At 44.2% G+C, this 20,832-nt stretch overlaps 2 protein-coding genes across 5 annotated transcripts; one reads left to right on the top strand and one right to left on the bottom strand.

Annotated features, from left to right (window-relative positions):
- The first annotated feature begins 8,048 nt into the window (after positions 1 to 8,048).
- On the top strand, positions 8,049 to 17,573 carry LOC120671238. Of its 4 annotated transcripts, XM_039951520.1 has the most exons (10): positions 8,057 to 12,656; positions 12,768 to 13,011; positions 13,310 to 13,511; positions 13,609 to 13,756; positions 14,416 to 14,500; positions 15,197 to 15,284; positions 15,367 to 15,637; positions 15,714 to 15,756; positions 15,843 to 15,946; positions 16,464 to 17,573. In XM_039951520.1, exons 1-10 carry the CDS (start codon positions 8,352 to 8,354, stop codon positions 16,875 to 16,877), a joined length of 5,904 nt encoding a protein of 1,967 aa, XP_039807454.1. In that variant the 5' UTR covers positions 8,057 to 8,351; the 3' UTR covers positions 16,878 to 17,573. The 4 variants fall into 4 exon arrangements, with proteins under 4 accessions (XP_039807456.1, XP_039807454.1, XP_039807453.1 ...); XM_039951519.1 differs by having other exon boundaries at positions 8,057 to 12,939; XM_039951518.1 differs by having other exon boundaries at positions 8,058 to 13,011.
- On the bottom strand, positions 17,210 to 20,122 carry LOC120671239 (protein TIC 21, chloroplastic-like). The gene is made up of 4 exons (XM_039951523.1): positions 19,760 to 20,122; positions 18,807 to 19,064; positions 18,147 to 18,350; positions 17,210 to 17,731 (listed from the first exon to the last, which is right to left on the bottom strand). The coding sequence occupies exons 1-4, from the start codon at positions 20,018 to 20,020 to the stop codon at positions 17,630 to 17,632; spliced, it is 825 nt and encodes a 274-aa protein (XP_039807457.1). The 5' UTR covers positions 20,021 to 20,122; the 3' UTR covers positions 17,210 to 17,629.
- Positions 20,123 to 20,832: the final 710 nt, after the last annotated feature.

Here is a 20,832-nt window from a genome sequence, read left to right on the forward strand (position 1 = left end):
CAAAGGAAGGTAATTCTTAGTGGGAGCTAAGGAAGGACCACAGAAAATGAAATGTTCTAGCCAGAGATTTAAGAAGGCTGTGTGTTGCTTTTTAGTTACTGAGCCTTTTGTCTTCATGTGCTGGTTCATGTAAGTGCTCCAGTTTGTGCAGTTTGCCTTGGATGAGAGTTTGAAGGGGGCTTCTACCATTCTATGAACAGCAGGATTGGGAGATTTGATGTCAAGGCCAGTAATCATGGTGTAAGGATCACCGGGGTGTCCGACCCTAGAGGGGGAGGGGGTGAATAGGGTCGCTAATCGCTTTTCTATCCTAGGGCTCAATCTAATTGCATAAGATAAACCTAACACGTCCTACACATGCTAGTTATGACTAAGGTTTATCTATGCTACCCTCTACTTACCCCAAAAGACTTGCAACCTATAGTCAATCCTAATCAAACTAACTAGGAAAGTAAAGGTAAGCAAGAAAGAGTAAATGCGGAAACGTAATGCGGTAAGTAAAGCGGTAAGGGAGAGGATATGCAAACTCCCGTGAAGACACCAAGACACACGATTTAACGTGGTTCGGTTAGGACACCAAAGTCCCTCCCTACGTCCACGGCCACTTACTCACAAAGAACAAGTGTGATACCGAGTCTCTTCGCTTGATCACCGTCTTGCCACGCCTCCAAGGCTCCCGACAAGCAAAGGCTAAGTGACACCAAGTCACAAAGACGAGGTCACCGCCACCGTCTATCTCGAAGCGTCACCACGGCACCGTCTTCACTATCTTGGAGCTTTAACACCAAGTAGGGGCCTCCTTCCCCGCACAAAGTGTCGTTGCCACTCCACACCAAGTCGGAGGGTCACACGACGAGTACAAGTGTTTGCTTGCCGCAGCAAGACTTCTCTCAAGGGAGCTCTCGCAAGAACTAATCCCTAATCAAGCACTAAGCACTCTAACAAGTGTGCTTAAGCTTATATGATGTACAATGAAGCTCTATGGTGGTTGGAGATGATCTTTAGCTCTAGTATACTTCTTTGAACTCCAGCACTCTCAAATGGTGCGGCCTTGGGGGTATATATAGGCAGCACAAGCAAATATAGCCGTTGGAGAAAAGCTGCCAGAAATGTGCTTAACACCGGTTAATCCGATGCTCCCCAAATCGCCATCATCGGTTTAACCGGTGATACTAAACTGCCCACTGAAAACTAGCCGTTACGTGTACGGGCAATCAACCGACGCAATCGACCGGTGTATGTAATGTTAGCGTCGGTTTAACCGGTGAGTGCAACTGTCCTCTGATCCTTGAAAAACAAACTCTCTGGACAACTGCACCGATGCCATTAACCGGTGCATCATCGGTTCATCCGATGTATGCATTTTCCTTGGTCTGCTTCTGCCATTGCACCGACGTATTCAAACTTCCTATCGTCGGTTCATCCGGTGCCAAACCCTAGCCCGCAGGCCATCTCTGTCATTGCACCGATGAGTATATTTTGCCTTACGTCGGTTCATCCGGTGATACTAAAACTCCCAGACGTGCTCAAGTCAATGCACCGACGTGTGTAATTTGCTTGGCGTCGGTTCAACCGGTGACTTGATTTCTTTTAGGTCATCGGGCCTAGCTTCGCCTCTCTTCTCTTTGTCATCACTTGAACCTAAAAGCCTGAGTATATCATCTAAGCAAACACATTAGTTCAAGTGTTGCGTGTGTCATCAATCGCCAAAACATTATATTGAAATATGGCATGAGAGGCCATTTTCGCTACACATGGTAACGTCCAGCAGAGTAGGGGTCATGGGTCCGTAACCAAAGAGAAAGCAGTTCAGAGCGTCAGACCAAAAATAGCCGATGGTTTTCAGAAGGTTTTCATCTTTGTCGAGAGGAGACAATGATAAATTAAGTGCATCAGCTATGTTTAACTCCTGCCACAAAGGCATATGAGCTTTTGCTACTCTGCTATACCATGTGATCCAGTTTTCAGGTGGATTGGGCCAGGCTCTTAGGCAGTCGGCCCAGGAGTTCAGATCAATGTTTTGACTTACGAAAGGGATCCTATTTGCTTCATAGGAGTGGGATTTTCATAAGTTCGTGGGCCAAGACAAAAGGATTTGGGATCGGAAGGATGCGGTAGAAGGATGTCTGACACCTGAAGTTCAGAGATTCAGAAATATACATGTGGTGTTATATTTCAGAGTTTAATTTGATGGAGGCTTAACGGGCTAAAGAAAGTTAAAGGGGCAGGCTGAATATTACCTTCAGGCCGCAGATTGCCACATCATCGGTTGCAGAATTCGTTGTCTGAGCTACTGAGTCCGCCATGGTTCAGATCTGCTGACTTAGGGTTTGGTTGTTCTGCGGGTTCTGATTCGAATTCTGGATGCTTGGAGAGTCCTTGCTCGAACTTATACAGTGGGATTTTCGAATTGCCCTCGGATTTGGAGTATCTATTTCGGGGCTCATCGTCTTCGGAGGCGATCCCGAAGTCGAACTCCTCTGCATCCCAGTGCAGAGGGGCGAGCGCCTCGTATGCAGCCGCCGGGTCGTACTCCGGCGTCGGTTCCCGACTCTCAGGAATGGAGTCGAGGGAGGAGGCGGAGAGGTTTGAAGAAGAAGGGGAGGAAGGGTAGTCGATGGAGTTGGAGCCGGAGGAGGAGGAAATCGCCATGGCTGCTAAAGGTTGGAGTTTTCTGTGCTACTTGGCTTTGGGAGGAAGATGACTTTGCGGTAAAGAGAGTCGATTCGGGATGAGATTAAATAGTAAAAAATAGAAGATGGATCGGCAGTTTCAGATTCTACGAGGAGCCAGTTGCAGAGACGTTGCGTCTTCCTTGATGGTTGCAGTGTGTTTTAATGAGCATTAACGGGAAGATGAAGCAACCGAGTGGTTTTGGAATTATCATTGCCAAAACCAGGGGGCATGTGTTATCGCCATAAATTAACAGGGTTAATTAATGGGCCGCAAGCGAGTTGGGCTTGAAGCAAGAATTAAAGAAGGCTTAAGAATCGGCTCCTGTGTGAGTATTTGGGCCGTGCAGGCCATGTATCTTTAGATTTAGTTCAGTTTGGATTAGTGATAGAGTCCGATTTGGACGCTTTAGGTTTAGATTGTTTCCCAAGTCTCCGGACTATAAATATGTACCCTATGATATTCGTAAAAGAGAGAACGTCATCACGTTTTGCAACAACACCTTGGCGCAACGCCGCCCCTAATTCTAGGGTTTCATCCAAGTAAGCGTCATGCTGCCCTGATCGTCTTCTTGCGATCAGGGCAGCATTGTTCTTGCCTTTACCTTGGTATTACTCGTACTGAAGCGTTTTTTATGGCGAGTAATGCTAGTTATCTTGATGTTCGTAGCATGATTTTTTAGTAGATCTATCATACTCTTATTGTTTACCATCTACGAATATCATGTTTTCTCTATGCGTTCATGCTTTGATCTTAAGCTAATTCTCGTTGCAAAGGATTAGTTGCCTAGAGATAACACCTTGCTTCTTTTCTATCTAGTAGATCCAATCTGTTATGGTTTGTTCTTATTTTATAAGGAGTAGCTCAATATCTGCTAGGTTAGGCCTTGCAAACGGATTGGATGTTCCGGTGATGTAATAGATGTTTTGTTCTAGCCTTGATAGGGATTGTTCCGGGAATCGGCTCTTGCTAGTTCTTAGGCCTCTGTTTTTTATTAGGGTCAGTTGGATCCATGCCACTACAACTTCTTGAAATTGGATTTCATGTTGAAATCCATGCCATTGAGTGGCATGATTTTGAACATGAAACCCAATTTCACGGAGTTGTGGTGGCATGAATCAAATTTTCCCTTTTTATTATGGTTTAGTTATCTGTTACACTCGCTAGGCCTAGTTACGTGTAGAATGTTCCGATCTAGCGGTGAAGCTTTTACTGTCGTGGGTTGGATTAGCTAGATTCAATTGAAGCAAGTGTTCATAGTTATTTGCTTTATTCACTGATATCCGGATATACAGATCAGATCTGACACCAGGACTTGATCGGTTCTTTGAAAGCCGATGCAAGAGTCGTCCCGGGGAGCCGACTACGGCTCGGACTAATATTTACACGTGTTTGTGCATGCAGGCAAATCGTTTAAAGCACGTTCGCACCTTCCTGATCAGGTATAAGTCAGGCGGCACGCCTTACATTCTCCGGAATCTTCGGCGTGTGCCGGATTGCGGGCCGTTGTCCGAGGAAGCAGTGCCTGCCAGCGCCCCGGCGACCTCCCGGCTCTTCGTGTTGCCTGTCGCTACTCGCCGATGAGTTTTGACCGACAACAGGGCCCTCCAGGATGCCTTGTCCTTGGCCAGATCTGGCAGGAAGCGGGCGTGCCTCCTCCCTGTCGCAGCCTCGGTTTTAGGGGCCCGCCGTCGGCACCGGAATCCCAGGCGCGCGAGGTGGCCATGAGGACCGCGGTGAGGAGCTGCTTCCAGTCGGCGGCCTCGCGCTGGAGTCGCTTAGCGCGGGCACGCAGCGTGGCGGCGTCGCGGCACGAGCCTGGAGGCAAAGCTCGGTCTCCATCCAGGCCGGCGCGGATCTTGCCAAGATCGCCTCTTCTCCCTCAGAGCCGCGTCCCGCGCCGGTCCTGGATCTCACGAGAGCGGGGGGGGGGGGGGGGGGCGGCGGAGAGCAGTTGGAGCGAGGGGCAACGGAGGCCGGCAGAGAGGGAGAAGGGAAGGGGAGGCGCCGGCCGGGAGGGAGAGGGAGGGCGGCGGTGGGGAGTAGGAGCGGGAGGGAGAGGGCACGGGGAGGAGAGTGAGCGGGCTAGGGTTCGGGGCTGTGGGAGGGGGTAAACGAAAAATGGCTCAGGGTTGTGTTTGCAAACATGATAGGAGTATCGATTTTTACCTTCTTTGTAGCGAAATAAACATTAGTCTGAGGTTTTAAGTGGAAAATATACAAATGTGGTTACTGTGCTATCCGGGTGAGATAGATTTGTATGAAATTTATAGAAAATTGGAGGGCTTTTTTGCAAATTAGCCAAAGCTCAGTTGAAACGACACGCGTCCTCCTTTTACCGTGAAGCGGGGGAGAAGCCCAAAGGGCAGTAGATTTTAATCAACCTGATACCTAACTAATATAGATAGTACATGTAGTTTAGATCTAGCTGGCGCTCGCAGGGTGATGGCCGAGCTGCGATGTTGGAATAAGTGTCGTAGGTTTCTTCTCTGCGCTACCTGGTGAATATTCTGGTGCTAACGATAAGCCAGCATGGTGTGAACTCCCCAGATCTGGAGCTCCATATATTATTAGGTTTTTTCATCTCTTCTTTTGTCTTTGTCGGCGATACTTGCCGAGATTGCCTTCTCGGCGTCAATCTTGGGAGGTTTGCTTTTCAACGTAATGTAAAATCGGGTTATCAGATTCTGCCTTTTTTTTGGTGATACAGTTCTCCTATGGGATTCTTCATCGTCCAGCGATTTGGAGTTTCCGGAAGTCCTTGGGGTGTCGGAGTCCTCGTCGTCTGGCGATGCGATGGTTGACGACCATTCTTTTTAGTCGTATCGGTCAACGTCAAAAAAGCATGTCAGATCGGGAGGTGCTTACAAGGACTAGAATGTAATTTCACTTTCTTTTAAGGATATTTTTAAACTAAAATATGAATGAAATATAAAACCAGTTTCTAAAAAAACTTATAGTAGAAGAAATTCCTCACAATCGGAGGCATTGAGGTTCTGATTGGATGGCTACTAAAATTTGCCATGCCAAAATGGAGCATGCTAATTTTTTTTATTGGTTGGAATCCAAAAAGTACCTTCTAAAATTACCAACATTTTAGTAAAAAAGTTGGTATTTCATATTTTAGTATGCTCATATTTAACATGCCCATATTTTGGTGGCCAAACAATCAAACCCTTGGTACTTGTGGGGTCACGTCTATCTTATTCTACGTGGTACGGAAGACTCAACATTTATTTATGGGTTTTCTTGAGACTTACTCTCTCTGTCTCGATTTAAATGTCGTTGGGGAGGATGGAACAAGAATTAAGGCAATAAGGCAAGTGGGTAAAAGACTTGGACACCCCTATTGATTGACGTTTTGTAGTTTTGGAATGACATTCAACAGTCGAGGTGCATTCATGAGAGGCAAAAACGAGTTTGCCACTCGTGAACAGTGGATGCAGCCCGCGGGTTGTATGCCTTCGAGGAGAGAGGAGAGGTATCTCTCCCCACGAAGCAAAATGCATGGTCGTTTGCATGCGCTGTTGGATGCCTGTTCGGCGATGCACAGTAGGAGGCATATATCTTTTTGATTATGGCGGTTGGAGTCAGTCTGATGCTACGTTCTGCTCACCCACTCCGTATACAATATTTTTTATAATAAACAAATCAAATCAGATTCCTGTGGTGGGGTGCAGACGTGCAGTGCCGTACAGCTGCTCCCTACGACGGAGTAGGCGACGGCGATTATTTCGGGACACGTTACTGTCGCCAAAACGACATATAAAACGGGACGAAGGGAGTACGTCATGGTACCCATGCAACCCGCTACATACGACTATGCTAACACATCAAATAATTAATTGTAAAAAATATGTATATATTGTATCTAATTATTTCCATTTGACATTCAAAATATTTCACTGTTTTCTATAAATTTAGTCAAACTTAAAATATTTTGATTTAGAATAAATTAAAATACCTTACATTTTAGAATGGATGGAGCATCCCTCGCTTGTATAGTCATGTGGAAGAGTCGGAGGCCGTCATTCCCTCAAACATGTCAGTTGAATCCGTTTACACACCTCCAAGGGTTCCTGTATTGAAGTTAATAAAGTTGGACTTGCTTCACTTTTTTTCTCTCCAACTTCAACAACCATGCATGCGAAGCCAGCAGAAGTAGATAACGTCATCACTTGCAAACTGATCTTGAGTTTAAGGATACCATAAATTTGAAACCAAGTACACATTGAAATCCAATCGCACCATCCTCTCAACAAGGACTTGAAAACTTATAATCTAGGGTTAGTTGGATCCATGCCACTCCAATTTCTTGAAATTGGATCTCATGTTGAAAATCATGCCATTGAGTGGCATGATTTTCAACATGACACCCAAATTCACGGAGTTGTAGTATGTGGTGTGGAAAGAGTACAAGTAGTATAGATTAGTAGGCTGCATGGAATTGAAAGGTGAGTAAATAATCGATTGGAATGAGCGGATATTTCTCATGCTTCGAGGAGGCATTTTATTCTAATCATCTAAGCATTTTAATCTACATGTTTATAGGCTGCAGTACCCATGCCTAATACTCCCTCTATTTTTATTTACATATCGTATTAGATTTATCGTAAGTCAAACTTGACTAACTTTGACAAGAATTATAATATTCAACATATGCACCATCAATATATACTAACAAATTTATATTATAAATATTATTATTTCTTTCTATAAATTGGATCAAAGTTTGCCATGTTTAACTTATAACAAATCTAATACATTATGTAAATAAAAATAGAGTAACAATTTGTTGTACGGCAATTTGTTTATATGACACCGTACTCCCTTATATCCCTCACAATTACTGAAAGTGGCGTAAAAGGGATTTAGGGTTTGACCAATGTCATGTAAGGAATTTTTCTTTAGCTGTATGAACATGTTGTTTCATTCCGTGCCACACCATACTTTGACTTGTCACTAATTAAACCTGGGGTGAGATTTTTACTCTATTTCAACCGTGAAAAGTTGACCAAACCAAACATCATCGGTGACCTCCACCAAAGCATCAGAGATATCATCACTGAATTTGTCATCTCTGCAGCCACCAAATTTTTGACGTAGAATGGTAGAAGTAGGAGCACGCACTGGCGATACACAATCGGTTGACGTAGTCACGAAAAAGAGTTGGCCTACTCTGTTCCACGCTGTCCACCACCAATCTCATCGTCATCACTAGCCTTTAAAAACGAAAAGAAAAGGAAAAAAAACGGCCTCCACTCGTGCCGGCCGGCGCCTACGCCTCCTGGCCTAAACCCAGACCCAGACGTGGGTCGGCAGATCGCATGGTGCTTTCCCGAAAGGGTGTCACGTCACCGGCGCCCCGCCACAGATCCATCCCATCCAGGCGGCCCAGCCGCCCAGGCCTGAGAGATTCCCGCAGCCGCCCGCGCGACGCGCATCCGCAGCCGGCCGAGCCGATCGCGCGTCCACGCTGCCGTTGCCGGCTGGGCAAGGCAAGCAAAGCAGCAGCAGCCGCCGCCGCCGCACGCGATTCGCGCCTCCTCCTCTTCCTCCTCCATCTCCAACCCTAGGACGAGCTGCGATTGCAGATTCGCAATTCGCCCCAGCCCGAATCGATCGAGCAAGCCCTTCCCTCTCCCCGCTCCCCGGCGGCACGTCGAGCGCCGATCGGCATGGATCCGCACGCGCCCTTCGACCACCCGCACCACCGCCGCGGGCACCCCGCCCACCACCACTACCTAGACCAGCACCACCTCCACCACTTGCCCGGCGGCGGCGGCGGCGGCGGCGTTGCCCCTTCGCGGTCTAGGTATGACTATGAGTACGACCCCCACCCGATCCCGTACCTCCCCTCCGACCACCATCCCCACCACTCCCTCCCGCGAGCCCCCCACCACCAGCCGCCGCCGCCGCCGCCGCCGCCTCCACCGCCCCAGCCGCTGCCCCCTCCGCCGCCACCAGCCCCGCACCACCGCCACGACGGCCCCCACTACGCCACCCTCCCGCTCCGCGCCCCGCCGGAACCCTACTCCCCGCCGCCGTACCGCAACCCCACCCCTCCCCACTACCCCTACCACCAGCAGCAGCGCCACGGCGGGGGCGGCGACGACGACTTCCGCGCCGCCGACGATATCCGCCGCGGCCCCAGCCACTACCACCCCCACCATCTGCAGCCGCAGCACCACCACCAGCAGCTGCAGCACCATCACCAGCAGCCGCTGCTCTCGTGGGAGGAGGCCGAGGAGGAGGAAGGACGGCGCTATCCTGCCCACCAGTTCCGGGGGGTGTCGTCGCCTGGGACGCACAAGAGGTACCGCTGCGCCATGCACGACTCAGGCGACCTGGAGAGCACGTCCAGCTCTGGGCCGCCTCCCCGCCGCCAGAGGCAGCAGCTGCACCCAAGCTACTCACCACCTCCAGAAGACAGTTTTGTAGATAGGGCAATCAGTTATTCTGGTTACAGCGGCCACGAGGGTTTTGTAACACTCAGTGACAGTAACGGTAACAGAAAGATGCAGATGCCCACATCGGCTATGCTACCTGGTTCGCCTAACTCCTTGGGTGCTGGGTATCCAAGGCGCGCCCCGCAGGTCGCCCCTGTGAGAGTGTCTGTGTGGCAGCGCATTGAGGAGAATCCCTCAGGGTATGCGCCGCCTTCTCCAAGGAAAGTGCATATTTCACCGAGCAAAACTAAGAACTCCGGGTCCACTACAAAGGAATTGGCCAGCGTGATTTCTTTGGATTACAAGGCAAAAGGTGCTGATTATAAGGATAGTGGTGATAGTGCAGGAATGAAGAAGAATGCAGTGAAGGCAAATGAGAAGGTGCTGGCTTCAGTTCTTGTAAAGCCTTCATCGGAGGCCAAGGAAAAAGAAAGAGCTGTAAATAAGGTTACCAAGAAGTCTGATAATAAGGTTACCAAGAAACCTGATAAAGTTGAGAGTAATATACCAGGATTCACTAGCGGTGGTGTGAGATCGACTGCTTTTCCTGCAGCTGGTGGGAAGAAAGTGAAAAAGATAGTCATCAAGAAGATTGTTAGGAAGATTGGCCCCAAAGATAAACAAACTAGTAGTCCAATCGTGTCAGAAAAGAAGGATTGCATTGATGCAAATGCAAACACTTCTGAGAAGGAAGAAGGTGAGATCACATCATCATCTTTTGAGAAGGATGCTATTTCTGCACACAATTTGGTCAGCACTAGTGATACAGCTGGAGTTGGTAACACTGTGGAAGTCCAAAAGGAACAAAATAATGATTTGGTGAATCTGAGCAAGAGCAATGCTGCTCCAACCATTTCAGCGATGGATACTCTTGATACAGCGAGTGTTAGCAGGAGAGAACATCCTGAAAAAGAAGATGATAAGAGCTTCATGAATTCAGTTGATGGTAATGCTTCATTAACCATTGAATCTACTAAAACATTTGGCACAACTGGTGAGCATCCTGGGAGAGAAGAGGACGGGGGTTTCATTGATTCAAGTGGTCTAAATGCTGCTTTTCCTTGTGAGAATAATAATTCTCAGAAGGAAGAGGTTGGTCAAATTCTGGCAGTTTCAGGCGCACTCAATGTTACAAGTAACCTCCCAAGGATGCTTGACGCTGTGAAACCACATGAGTGTGAAGTGGAGAACATTGAGAACAAAGTTCCTGAGGTCCTGAGTGGAAACAATCCTCATAGAGGTAAAGATGATACAGAAGTAGTTAGTGGAAGTGGGAATGGCAGGAGGGAAGAAGGGAATTTCCTTGTTAATGATTCCATTAGAAGACCTATGGCAGATGAAGTTCGTATGACAGTGAACAAGGATGACAATGAAAAAGAGGGTATGATTCTGATGGGTACAAGTGAAGTATGTGTTGCTTCTTTAGGGGATTCTGAGGGAGCTCCAAATATACCAGAAGCCGCTGTTACCCAGTGTGCCCGTAAGGAAGAAGGTAATATGCTGAACAACCCAAGAGAAAAACATGCGCTATCTGTTAGCTCCTGGGGAGCCCTTGATACTCTGGATATTAGTGTTAATGAGAATAAGGAGAAAGAGTGGAGAATGCCCATTGAACCAAGTGAAGCTACTGCTTCTTTTACACAACAAGTGAAAGCTTCGAGTACACTGGAAGTTAGTGTTATTGAGAATATTCAGAAGGAGATACAAATGTCCATTTATTCAAGCTCATCTGAAAAAATACAGTGCCCCAAAGCTCCCAGTACAGGAGGAGAAGTTATTAGTAAGTTTGTTCAGAGTGAAGCAGGCATGAGCCCTACGGATTCAACAGGAACATATGTAGGACATTCAGATAACCCTGTATTTGCTCCAGAATTTGTTGTAGAGGGTAGAACTGAAGATAGCAGCATGCTCCATTGTGCAAAATCTGCTTTAAGTAAGTCAGATATCCCCAGGGAAGTTGTGAATACAGAGTTCTCTGATCCACGGCCATCTAGAAATATAGGGAGCAGAATTCTGCCATCATTGGATGATGATCGTATGGAGGATTCCTCTGGTGCTGTTAGTTTGAATAATGGTGTAGGAAGGAGTACTGCATCTCAAGTAACAGATCTGGCACATCTTCATAGAACCCATTTGTCTCCTGATATCAATTTCTCCTTACATTCCCATGATTCACCATCTATATCTGGTTATAGTGAGCATTCTGTTCCTACAGCTTTGACCCTTGGTAATAATATATATTTCAGTAGCACAGATAGTGAGGGACAACCTGAGGATAACCATAAGCTAGTGGAAGAAAACCAAGGATATGATGCCAACAAAAGGAAGGGTGAATCTGGCAATGACTTGATCAATGCAGGTGTTCAGAATTGGTTGACTTTACCCTTGACAGTAAATTATGCAAATAATGATGTTACTGGTAGTACTGATAGGTTAGATTTGGACCAGATTATGGATGAAGGGACATCTGTCTATCAGGATAATGATAGTATGCCAGATATGAAGCAGCATGGGAGTATTGATGGTTTCTCTGGCCAGGATGACAGCCTTAATCTATGTGGTAGAAATACACCTGAGTCAGACCTGTTGGAAACTAAAGAGAGAAATGAGGATGTTGAGAATGAGAGTGAGATCATTCTCCCAGGTACTGTTAATTTTGTAAATGTTTTTGATCAACACAGCATTCACACAGTGGATGAACCTATAGATAAACCTATTCTCTTATCTTCACAAGCCATTGATGCTCCAGGTGGAGAGTTAGCTTCTTCTCAGGTATATGTTGATCCAGATCACACTTATCACAGTAATGCTGAGGATTCTGTGGCTGTGTCAATCACAAAGTCTGATTCGTTATCTTCCTGGATTGAAGCCATTGTGTCGGAAGCGAAAAAAGAACATCAATTACCTTCTATCAGTTCTCCAGACAAAGTATTAGCGCCAAAGGAGGATAGCAGGAAGGCAGTGTCAGATTCAGTAGTCAGTTCAGTTGTAAAATCTCCACCCAGAGTTAATATTGCGAGCTCTACAGTTTTGAAGGTTCCTACTAAGCAAGTGGCTTTGCCCAGCTCATTGCGAGAGCCTCCTCGCATAAACCAGAGTGCAAGACACAGGACATGGCGTCGTGACAATGTTTCATCTTCTAATGCATCTTTGCATGTTTCTCAGCCTTCAGGATTGCCCCCTAAATTGCCTGTAAAGAAGAATGGCAAAAGTCAAAACTCTTATATCCGCAAGGGTAATGCCCTCATAAGAAATCCAGCCACTGGAAATCACCCTCATTCTTCTTCTTCGAACCTAGATGCTCAAAATAAGTTGAGTAAGCCTGTTATGAGGAGAAGCTTGAACTTTGTCAGGAAAGTTGATTCAAATGATGTTGTGGCACACACTAATATTTCAGTTGAAAGACCCAAGACTCCCCCTTTGCCACTTCACACCAAATCCATCAGTTCTGCTGTGAATCTTTTGGAGCCATTGTCTCAGACTTTGCAGAAGCAGCAGGTTCTTGAAACTGAAAAGGAAAATTCTAGTGCGCAGGTAAACTCACGTGTTGATAATCCACTCAATATTTTGCATAAGCCTGAGCCCCTGGATGCTGGTAAAGCAGTTTATGTAAGACCGAAGTCAAATCAACTAGCTGCTGCACAGGTACAACATCCTGGTGACTCAAGTAACAGTTCGATGGATAAGGTTTTGTTGCTGCAGCCATCAACATCTGATCTCTATTTCAAGAAAAGGAAAAATCAGATTATTTTGGGCCCTTCTACTTCAGATGTTTCAGGTGCAAAAGATATTAATCAGGCAGAGAATATAAAGTCAGGTGAGAGTAAATCTCTAATGTTTGCATCCTCCAACAATAATATGACTGTGGCCAAGGACAGACCACACAAAGGTAACATGTTATACAAAATGCTTGCTCCTGATACCTTTAACCAAGTTGTTGCAGTTTAGTTAACATGCCAAATTTCTCTAGTTCGCTGGAACTTGATTGGAAATTACGTATTATGTATTTCACATCTATCAAGCAAATGGTTCTACCTATCTTTCCTTTTTTTTAAAAAAAAAAAATCAGTTGTCTTCATCAGTGTAAGGGACATGAACTAAATTGAAAGATTGAACCATAACTAAAATCTGAGACTAACTGATAACATTTTGAAATATCATTTTTTGTATTTTTTTCTCTAAAGCAGCCCTTCAGATGACAAACGCTGTGGGAAGTTTCTCTCACGTATGGACACTCAGTGGACAACATCCGCGGAGGAAATCTTTTGTGGGAACTAGTCATATGAAGGTCTTCCCTCGTATACTTCCATGGAAAAGAAAAATATTCTGCCAGAACTTCAGAAGCAGTTACTCTTCGTCATTGAATACAAGCTCGTTAGGGATAGTGAGGTAATAAATAGCAGACTGGTCTGATCTTTCCCCTTTTCTCAAAAATCAATCCATTTAATTTGTTAATGGCATGTCACGCTTTTCTACCATTTATCAGAAAACTATTGCAAACAAGGAAAAGAAGTACTATTTATACCGTCTCGACTGATGGGTTCTCTCTTCGGAAATCTGGAGTGTTAAGTTTAAGCAGATCAAGTTTGAAATGGTCAAGGTCCCTTGAGAAACATTCTCAAAAGGTTAATGAGGTACTGAAGTCAACCCTTCCTTCTATGTGAATTGAATTTAGTGAGAAAACCATTATAGCATTATATTCAGAGGCCATCCATCAACTCATGGACCTTCCACTTCGTTGAGGAGGCCAAGTTACAATCTCACAGACTAAAAGATAACAGTAGAGAGGATTTTCTGAATTGGGTCAATTCTGTACAGTAGTTACCATGTGTAGCATCTGAAGTTCCTTTTTTTTTTTATGGGGATCATGCCATCCCCATGCTTTGTACAGTTTTTTACTTATCTTTATTAATCTTAATATATTACCACAGTGGGGGTCTCCCCCGCTGTACAGTTCAAAAAAAAAACCCCTGTGAGAATAGATTTACTAAACATAAATGGACTTTCCTTTTTACTCTTGAAGCTTCTAACTGAAATCTTTTGGCCGATCTCAAATGTAAATGATCATCCTTAATTATTCAATGGTTTGTAGAGTTGACATTATTAGACTGTAAGGAGAGTCATAAGAACAGCTACATGGCTAGCTTGTTTCCTGGTTCCATTTGTTAAATCTTATATAGAAATGGTACACTTGAATGGTCTTGCTTTTCAACAAAAAACATTATTTTCTTTAGTTTATTATAGGGCTGCTACTTTGCGCCAAACATGAGCAACTTTTTAATCTGGATCGCAGGAAGCTACACTGGCAGTTGCTGAAGTTGAAAGAAAGAAAAGAGAAAAGAGAAAGCGGCAGTCTCTCCGTAACAAGGGAAGGAATGGTAATGAATTAACTTGTTTATCAATTATCAGATATGGTTTGCTCTTCTAAAAAAAAAACCCAGTTGATAGCCCAGTTGGTGCGAAGCAACCGGCGGCACTCCACAGGTGGGGGGTTCGAACCCCCACCGGGGCGGATTTACCCCGCCTGTGGGAAAAAAACCCCATCGCTGTGCTTCTGTTGAGCTTGGCTGTGCGACACGGCTCTTGGGCGACGGAACCCGGCCCATGTGGCTACGGCCCGGCCCAGTGGGCGACGGAACCCGGCCCATGAAGGTTACGGACCGGCCCAGGGCCAAGGTGCCGCCAATCCAAGCCCGGAAGCCGGCTTTCGGGGGTTTTCTCGGCCGGGGTCAACTGGCCTCTTATTAATTGAAAGCCGTGGGGGCGGTCTTTCCCCCGCCGGTCGAGTTTTTTTTTTTGGTTTGCTCTTCTGTTACCACCATTTTGGTATGGTTGAATTTTATGCATGATACATAACTGTATACTTCCGTTAAATGCGTCTGTTCCTTCTTTTCATGATTGATTATTAATTACTTTTGATGATTATACCTTTCTATGTTGAAACACATTATTTTGAACTGTCTTTCTTAGAGCTACCAGTATATAGTCTCCAAATTCTCATATTTGTCATTAATTTGCCCACTAGATTTGTGTTGTTTTCACTTATGGTTCATGATTCTCGTTTTTTTTTCTAGATCAATACTCTGCACTTGTTGCTGCAAATCAATTAACAAATAACAACAGAGCATCTTCAGATGCCAGGGTGTCATCAACTTGCAATGAGTATGTTTTGCACCTTTCTTTTGCTTGAATTCGCATTAAGAAAAAGAAGCAGAATCATCTTGTTCTCCATCTTTCTAAACAGATATGTGCGTGTCAACAAAGGTAACCAACTGGTTAGAAATCCAAAGAAAGTAATCCGCATGCTAGCAAGTGAGAAAGTTCGATGGAGTTTGCACACTGTCAGAACACGCTTGGCAAAGAAGCAGCAATATTGTCAATTCTTCACTCGCTTCGGCGAGTGTAAAAAATCTGGTGGCAAGTGTCCCTATATTCATGACCGAGCTAAGGTGGCTATTTGTACTAAATTTCTTAAAGGGTTGTGTTCTAATACTAGTTGCAAACTAACTCACAAGGTAAGATATTTCTTCTTGATTCTACTGCTAATCATGTTTTAATTTTCTTTTTCCATCATGAGTATATGTCCTGCAGGTCCTTCCAGAAAGAATGCCAGATTGTTCTTACTTTCTGCGAGGTGATTCACTTTAGTGTCATTGCACCGATGTTCACTGTTTTTGCAAACATTTGCGTGCTTACTTGTATGTTTGGTATCGCTGGCAGGGCTTTGTACCAACACAGCCTGTCCCTATAGGCATGTGAAAGTGAACTCAAATGCTCCTGTTTGTGAAGATTTTTTGAAGGGATATTGTGCTGATGGCGATGAGGTATTTATGATGTCACTAGAAATCTACTATCTTCTTTTGAATTTTTATTTACGGACCTTTACCTTGAATTGGAGAGTATCTACTATCTAGGTGCATTGTTTTTCTGGATGGATGAAATAAAAGCCATTGCTTCCACTTAGTTGCTAGTGTAGACAAGATTCCATGACAAAATTAATGCATGTAAATTGATGTTCTTTTATATTATTCCGACAACATGAAATAATTGAGGAAATAAAAAATGTCTCAAAATATCCAAATATTTTTAGTTTCTTCAGTTTGAGTAATCTAATTTAGTTTAGTGTTTTCTTCATATAGCTAAATAGATCAGAACTGTGGAAGGTAGAGTTTAGTTTAGTTTATTGATTTTTTCGGACCTATGCTGGAAAAGCAAGCCTCTGTTTTAAAGCAGAGCTTGTCCATCTTTTAAACTTTGGGGGGCCTTAGATGAACTTTCGAATGTTCTGAATCAAGGTCACTAATCTTTTCATGGACTTGAAACAATCTCTGTTACAAGCAGTGTCGTAAAAAGCACAGCTATGTTTGTCCTGTCTTTGAGGCGACAGGAGAGTGCCCACAACAATCAAGATGCAAGCTTCATCATCCCAAGAAGAAAAACAAATCCAAGAGAAGCAGAGTAGACACCCTCCAAAACAACAATTGGGGCAGGTATTTTGACACAAGCGTTGGCCATGGAAGTGGGGCAAGGGTAGTTTCTTCAGAGGAAGAAGAGAGACAGAGACCGGAGCAAGTCTCTGGTGATGACTTTGCTGACTACATTGACCTTGGTGCTGATATTGAAGTTGATGGAGATGTGGATGCTTCAGATGATATGCAGCTGATGGAATTGGACTCGGGGAATCTCAAGATGCAGGCTGACAATCTTGATGCACGAACCAAGCCACTTCGGATCATGAGAACAGCAAGAGTTTGACGGTTTATTTCGTTGGACTAGATATACAGCTGCAGTGTTATTACTGAGGGCGATAATAATACACTGTACATGAAGACTTGAAGAGGCTGAGGCGCTGACTTGAGTTCTATCTCTGGAAGACTGGCTTGAACAGGGCGATCAGTTTTTGCTTGGTTGAAGGGGCGATCAGCTTTTGCTTGTACGTTCAAAAAAAATCAGTTTTTGCTTGGTTGAAGGTTTGATTTTGTTCATCTTGTACATCTCTTAGGAAATATATTGGTTCTATGCTAGTGGTAGAGACTAGAGCGGTGAGAGTTGCTGTATTACCTGTGTTTTTTCAACATTACCCAGAGTTGAATGTAAGAAACAGTCATTTACAGTTGCAAAGAGGAAATGGATTTTTTTTACATTGCCTTGCACATCTGTTACATACTTGCATTTCCGCATTTTGTTTCCATGATACATTCATTTGCCGAGCGTAAGCAATGTACTCCCCTCGGTCAAAAATAATGTACGCCGGAGCTTTTGTCGGGTTTGTACGTGACAGGCTGACAGCAATGGCCCACTATTCTCGGTTCTGAGAAGGGCCATTCTCATATGTTTGGAATCTATCATTCAAATATGAGAAGCTAATGCAAACTATATCGATTTGAGCTCGTAATTCGAAAGGAAAGGAGATCACTGAATACAAAAAAAGATGCACTGGAACTCCGTAAAAAAAAAAAAAACTGGAACACATGAGCTCTTCAGGTCTTGAGAACTGCAAACACAGCTCATGCTGGTTTTGGGACCGGAGCAGCTTCTGTTACACATCGCAGCAGCTCCAGTGAACTCGATAGCCCAAGGAAGTGCGAGAGAATTGTGTTGGCTGAAGCCTGCACATGATTATCGTTCAAGATTACCACTAATTAAAAAAATCAGGGTTTCCACAGCATCAAATCAAATAACCATGATACGATCGATATGACCAACAAAAAATCTAATTTAGAACATGTATTTATTCTTTTCTACCGGATGACATTTGGGTTTATCCTAGAACTTCCTTTACAAAAAGGACAAGCCAGTGACTATTGGAAATGATCATACTATCAATTTTCAGTTCCCTGGACGGCTGGACCTTGCATGTTCCAATGTTCATGAAGATAGTGCATGCCGTTTTGAAATGCATGGATACTTTCTCAGTATAAATATAACAGATAACTTTGAAATTTTAAAGCATGAAACACCCACAGAACCATATTACCCCTGAAGTGAAGCAGACAATCAAATAGAAACTAAATAGTGGCGTACCTGAACAAGAAAAATATCTAAAGCAAGAACAGGACTCTGGCCGGGGGGTATTCCCTGGTAGTAGGGCACTGATGAAGCACTGAGGGCTTTGGCTAACAAAGCGCCTACGGTTGCCTGCAGGCCAAGAACTGCAGCACCCATTCCAACAACATTAAACACAATACTATTTCTCAGATTCTTAACCACGTCAGCACGAGGAGGAGCCTGGAAAAAGGAGAAAGCCAGTTATGTCAGACAGTTTAGCAAGATGGCACACAAGAGCAACAAAAGCACACACCAAATATTGTTGGGCCCAGTTTGGCTCATAATAGAATTGGTTTTGGGAGTTTGTTTCCAATTCTTATTTAGCTTCAATAAGAATTCTGTTCCAGCCAATTTAACTTCCAGCAGATTTAGTGAAAACAAGTCCAATAGCTACAAATAATTTGTGTGAGAGAATTCTGTTCCAGCCAATGAACTTCCAGAAATAAGTCCAATAGCTACAAATAACGTGTGTGCATGGTTGTATGACCCAGATGCAGAGATGAGGTGGCTGTAGACAGGTACAAGATAGTGTGCCACTATCATAGGCTAATGTAAGTGGGGCGTAGGAGCAGTACATTGTTTAGCATGAAAAACAATATTTTGCATTTGTACAATTATTTTTGGGAAAGGGAGTACCTTAGCAGGTTCACTTGCTGTTCTTCTAAGTCTTTCAGAAAGGCGGATATAACCAAATGACCGGAATACTGAGATAAAGGCTGCAACGATACCAACCGAAGTTGCCCAGAATGTAAAGGGAGATGTTGCATCGCCTGTAGCAACTGCAGAGAATGACATAATTCCAGCCGAAACAGTTGTGCACACCAGTTGGGACCAAAATCCCAGGTTACCCAGATTCTTAAAATACCGTGCTGTTTTCTCTAGTTTTGTGCTAACCTGCAAAAAGAAAAGGTACATACTGATTGGCTAATACTTGAGACTCATATTATACAGGGCCATTAACATGTCCTTGAGCATGATTGTTGGTAGATCATGTAGTCATATGATGGAGAAAAAAATAGCCGGAGAATCTAGAAAAGTCACCATGTTTAAGTTTATTTAGAACACAATCTATTAAAGTTTGATGATTTAACCAAGCTGCATGACAGTATGATAACCGAAGATAATGCCCAATAGCTACCACATGGATTTGGAATAGAATACAGTGACAACTTCTGGAATCATGTAGAAAAAGTATCACATTTTACATGAGATTTTGGTGAAATTAAATACGATATCTGGTATTGCACAACTAAAGGATAGCTCAGTATGAAAACTTCTGATAGACTACAAGGCAACTTCTGAAATTAAATACAATGAAAACTTCTGATAGACTACCGCGTTATTGCCTACTATATTTTTCCTTGTGCCTGTGTTAATGAGGCGGACTACTCTCAAACATCATCACCTAATAGACCGATTATTACAGGAATCAGAAACAAGGAGCGAAAGGCTGCAGAACCAATCTCACCAGGACACTAGACCAAGTACTAGCTGTCCTTGAACCAGGCATCCACATCACAAATCCTAGACTCCTAGTAGTACGGCTACTGGAGCTCAACAAATCAACCAAGAACGCGAGTGATTGGCACCTTAGCAAGCTTAGCGCGCTCGGCCTCATCCTCCGCAGAGAGAGGGGAGGGTTCAGAAGGGCCGGACGCCGCCGCCGGAGCGCGGTGGCGCGGCAAAGAGCTTCGGCAAGCAGCACAAGATGAGGTACCAGTACCAACGGTGGCGGCCCCGCGGCTGGGAGCGGAAAAGCGGGGCTTCGGCGCCGGAGAGGACACCGGCCGCCACCTCAGCGTTGGGAGGGGCGGCCTAGGCGGCGCCGGCGAGAGGAGGAGCGACCGCATTTGTCGGCGAGAGGAGGAGGAGCACCGGCGTCGGGGTAGTTTGCCGGTCACGGGGTTTCTCTTTCTCAGTGATTCTATGCTTGGAGATAAAAAAGCTCGTGTCGGAACTCGGAACTTTGGTTCAGACTTTGGTCGACGCGGCAACAGTTTGTCGACGGAAAGTGCGTCACCGGTTTCGAGTGTGTAAATTAATCGTTTAGTATTCCGGTCCCTAAATTTATAAAACATATCTTTAGATCCTCAAATTTGTCCAATCATAACATTCCGGTCCCTAAATTTGATTTTGAATATCTTCTAAATCCAAACCGGACGATCTAAAACTTCTATATCAAAAAATTATTTATAATTTTTTTCATATAAACTCGAATGAAGACAAATTTTATATCAAAATTGTATCTCTTGACGCTATCTGCAACTTTGCATTTAAAAAGTTTTTGAATTAAAATTATTTAGGGTCCCATAATTTAATTTTAACTTTTCAATTTCAAAATCTATAAACTTACAATAATATTTTGAGACCTTAAACAGTTTTAATTCAAAAATATTTCAACTACAAAATTGTAGATTAGGTCGAGGGTTACCATTTTGATGTAAATTTTATCTTCATTCAAGTTCATATGAAAAAATTATGAATTACTATTGGATATATAGATTTTAGATCGTCTTATTTTGATTCATATGAGACTTAAAATCAAGTTTAGGGGCCGGAATTATATGATTGAACAAATTTGAGGACGTAAACGTTTGATTTTCTAGTTTAGGAACCGGGATGACACAGTGGAAAAAGTTCATGGACCGAGATGACACAGATG

Source organism: Panicum virgatum, chromosome 4N, assembly GCF_016808335.1.
Source record: "Panicum virgatum strain AP13 chromosome 4N, P.virgatum_v5, whole genome shotgun sequence".
Lineage (NCBI taxonomy): Eukaryota > Viridiplantae > Streptophyta > Magnoliopsida > Poales > Poaceae > Panicum > Panicum virgatum.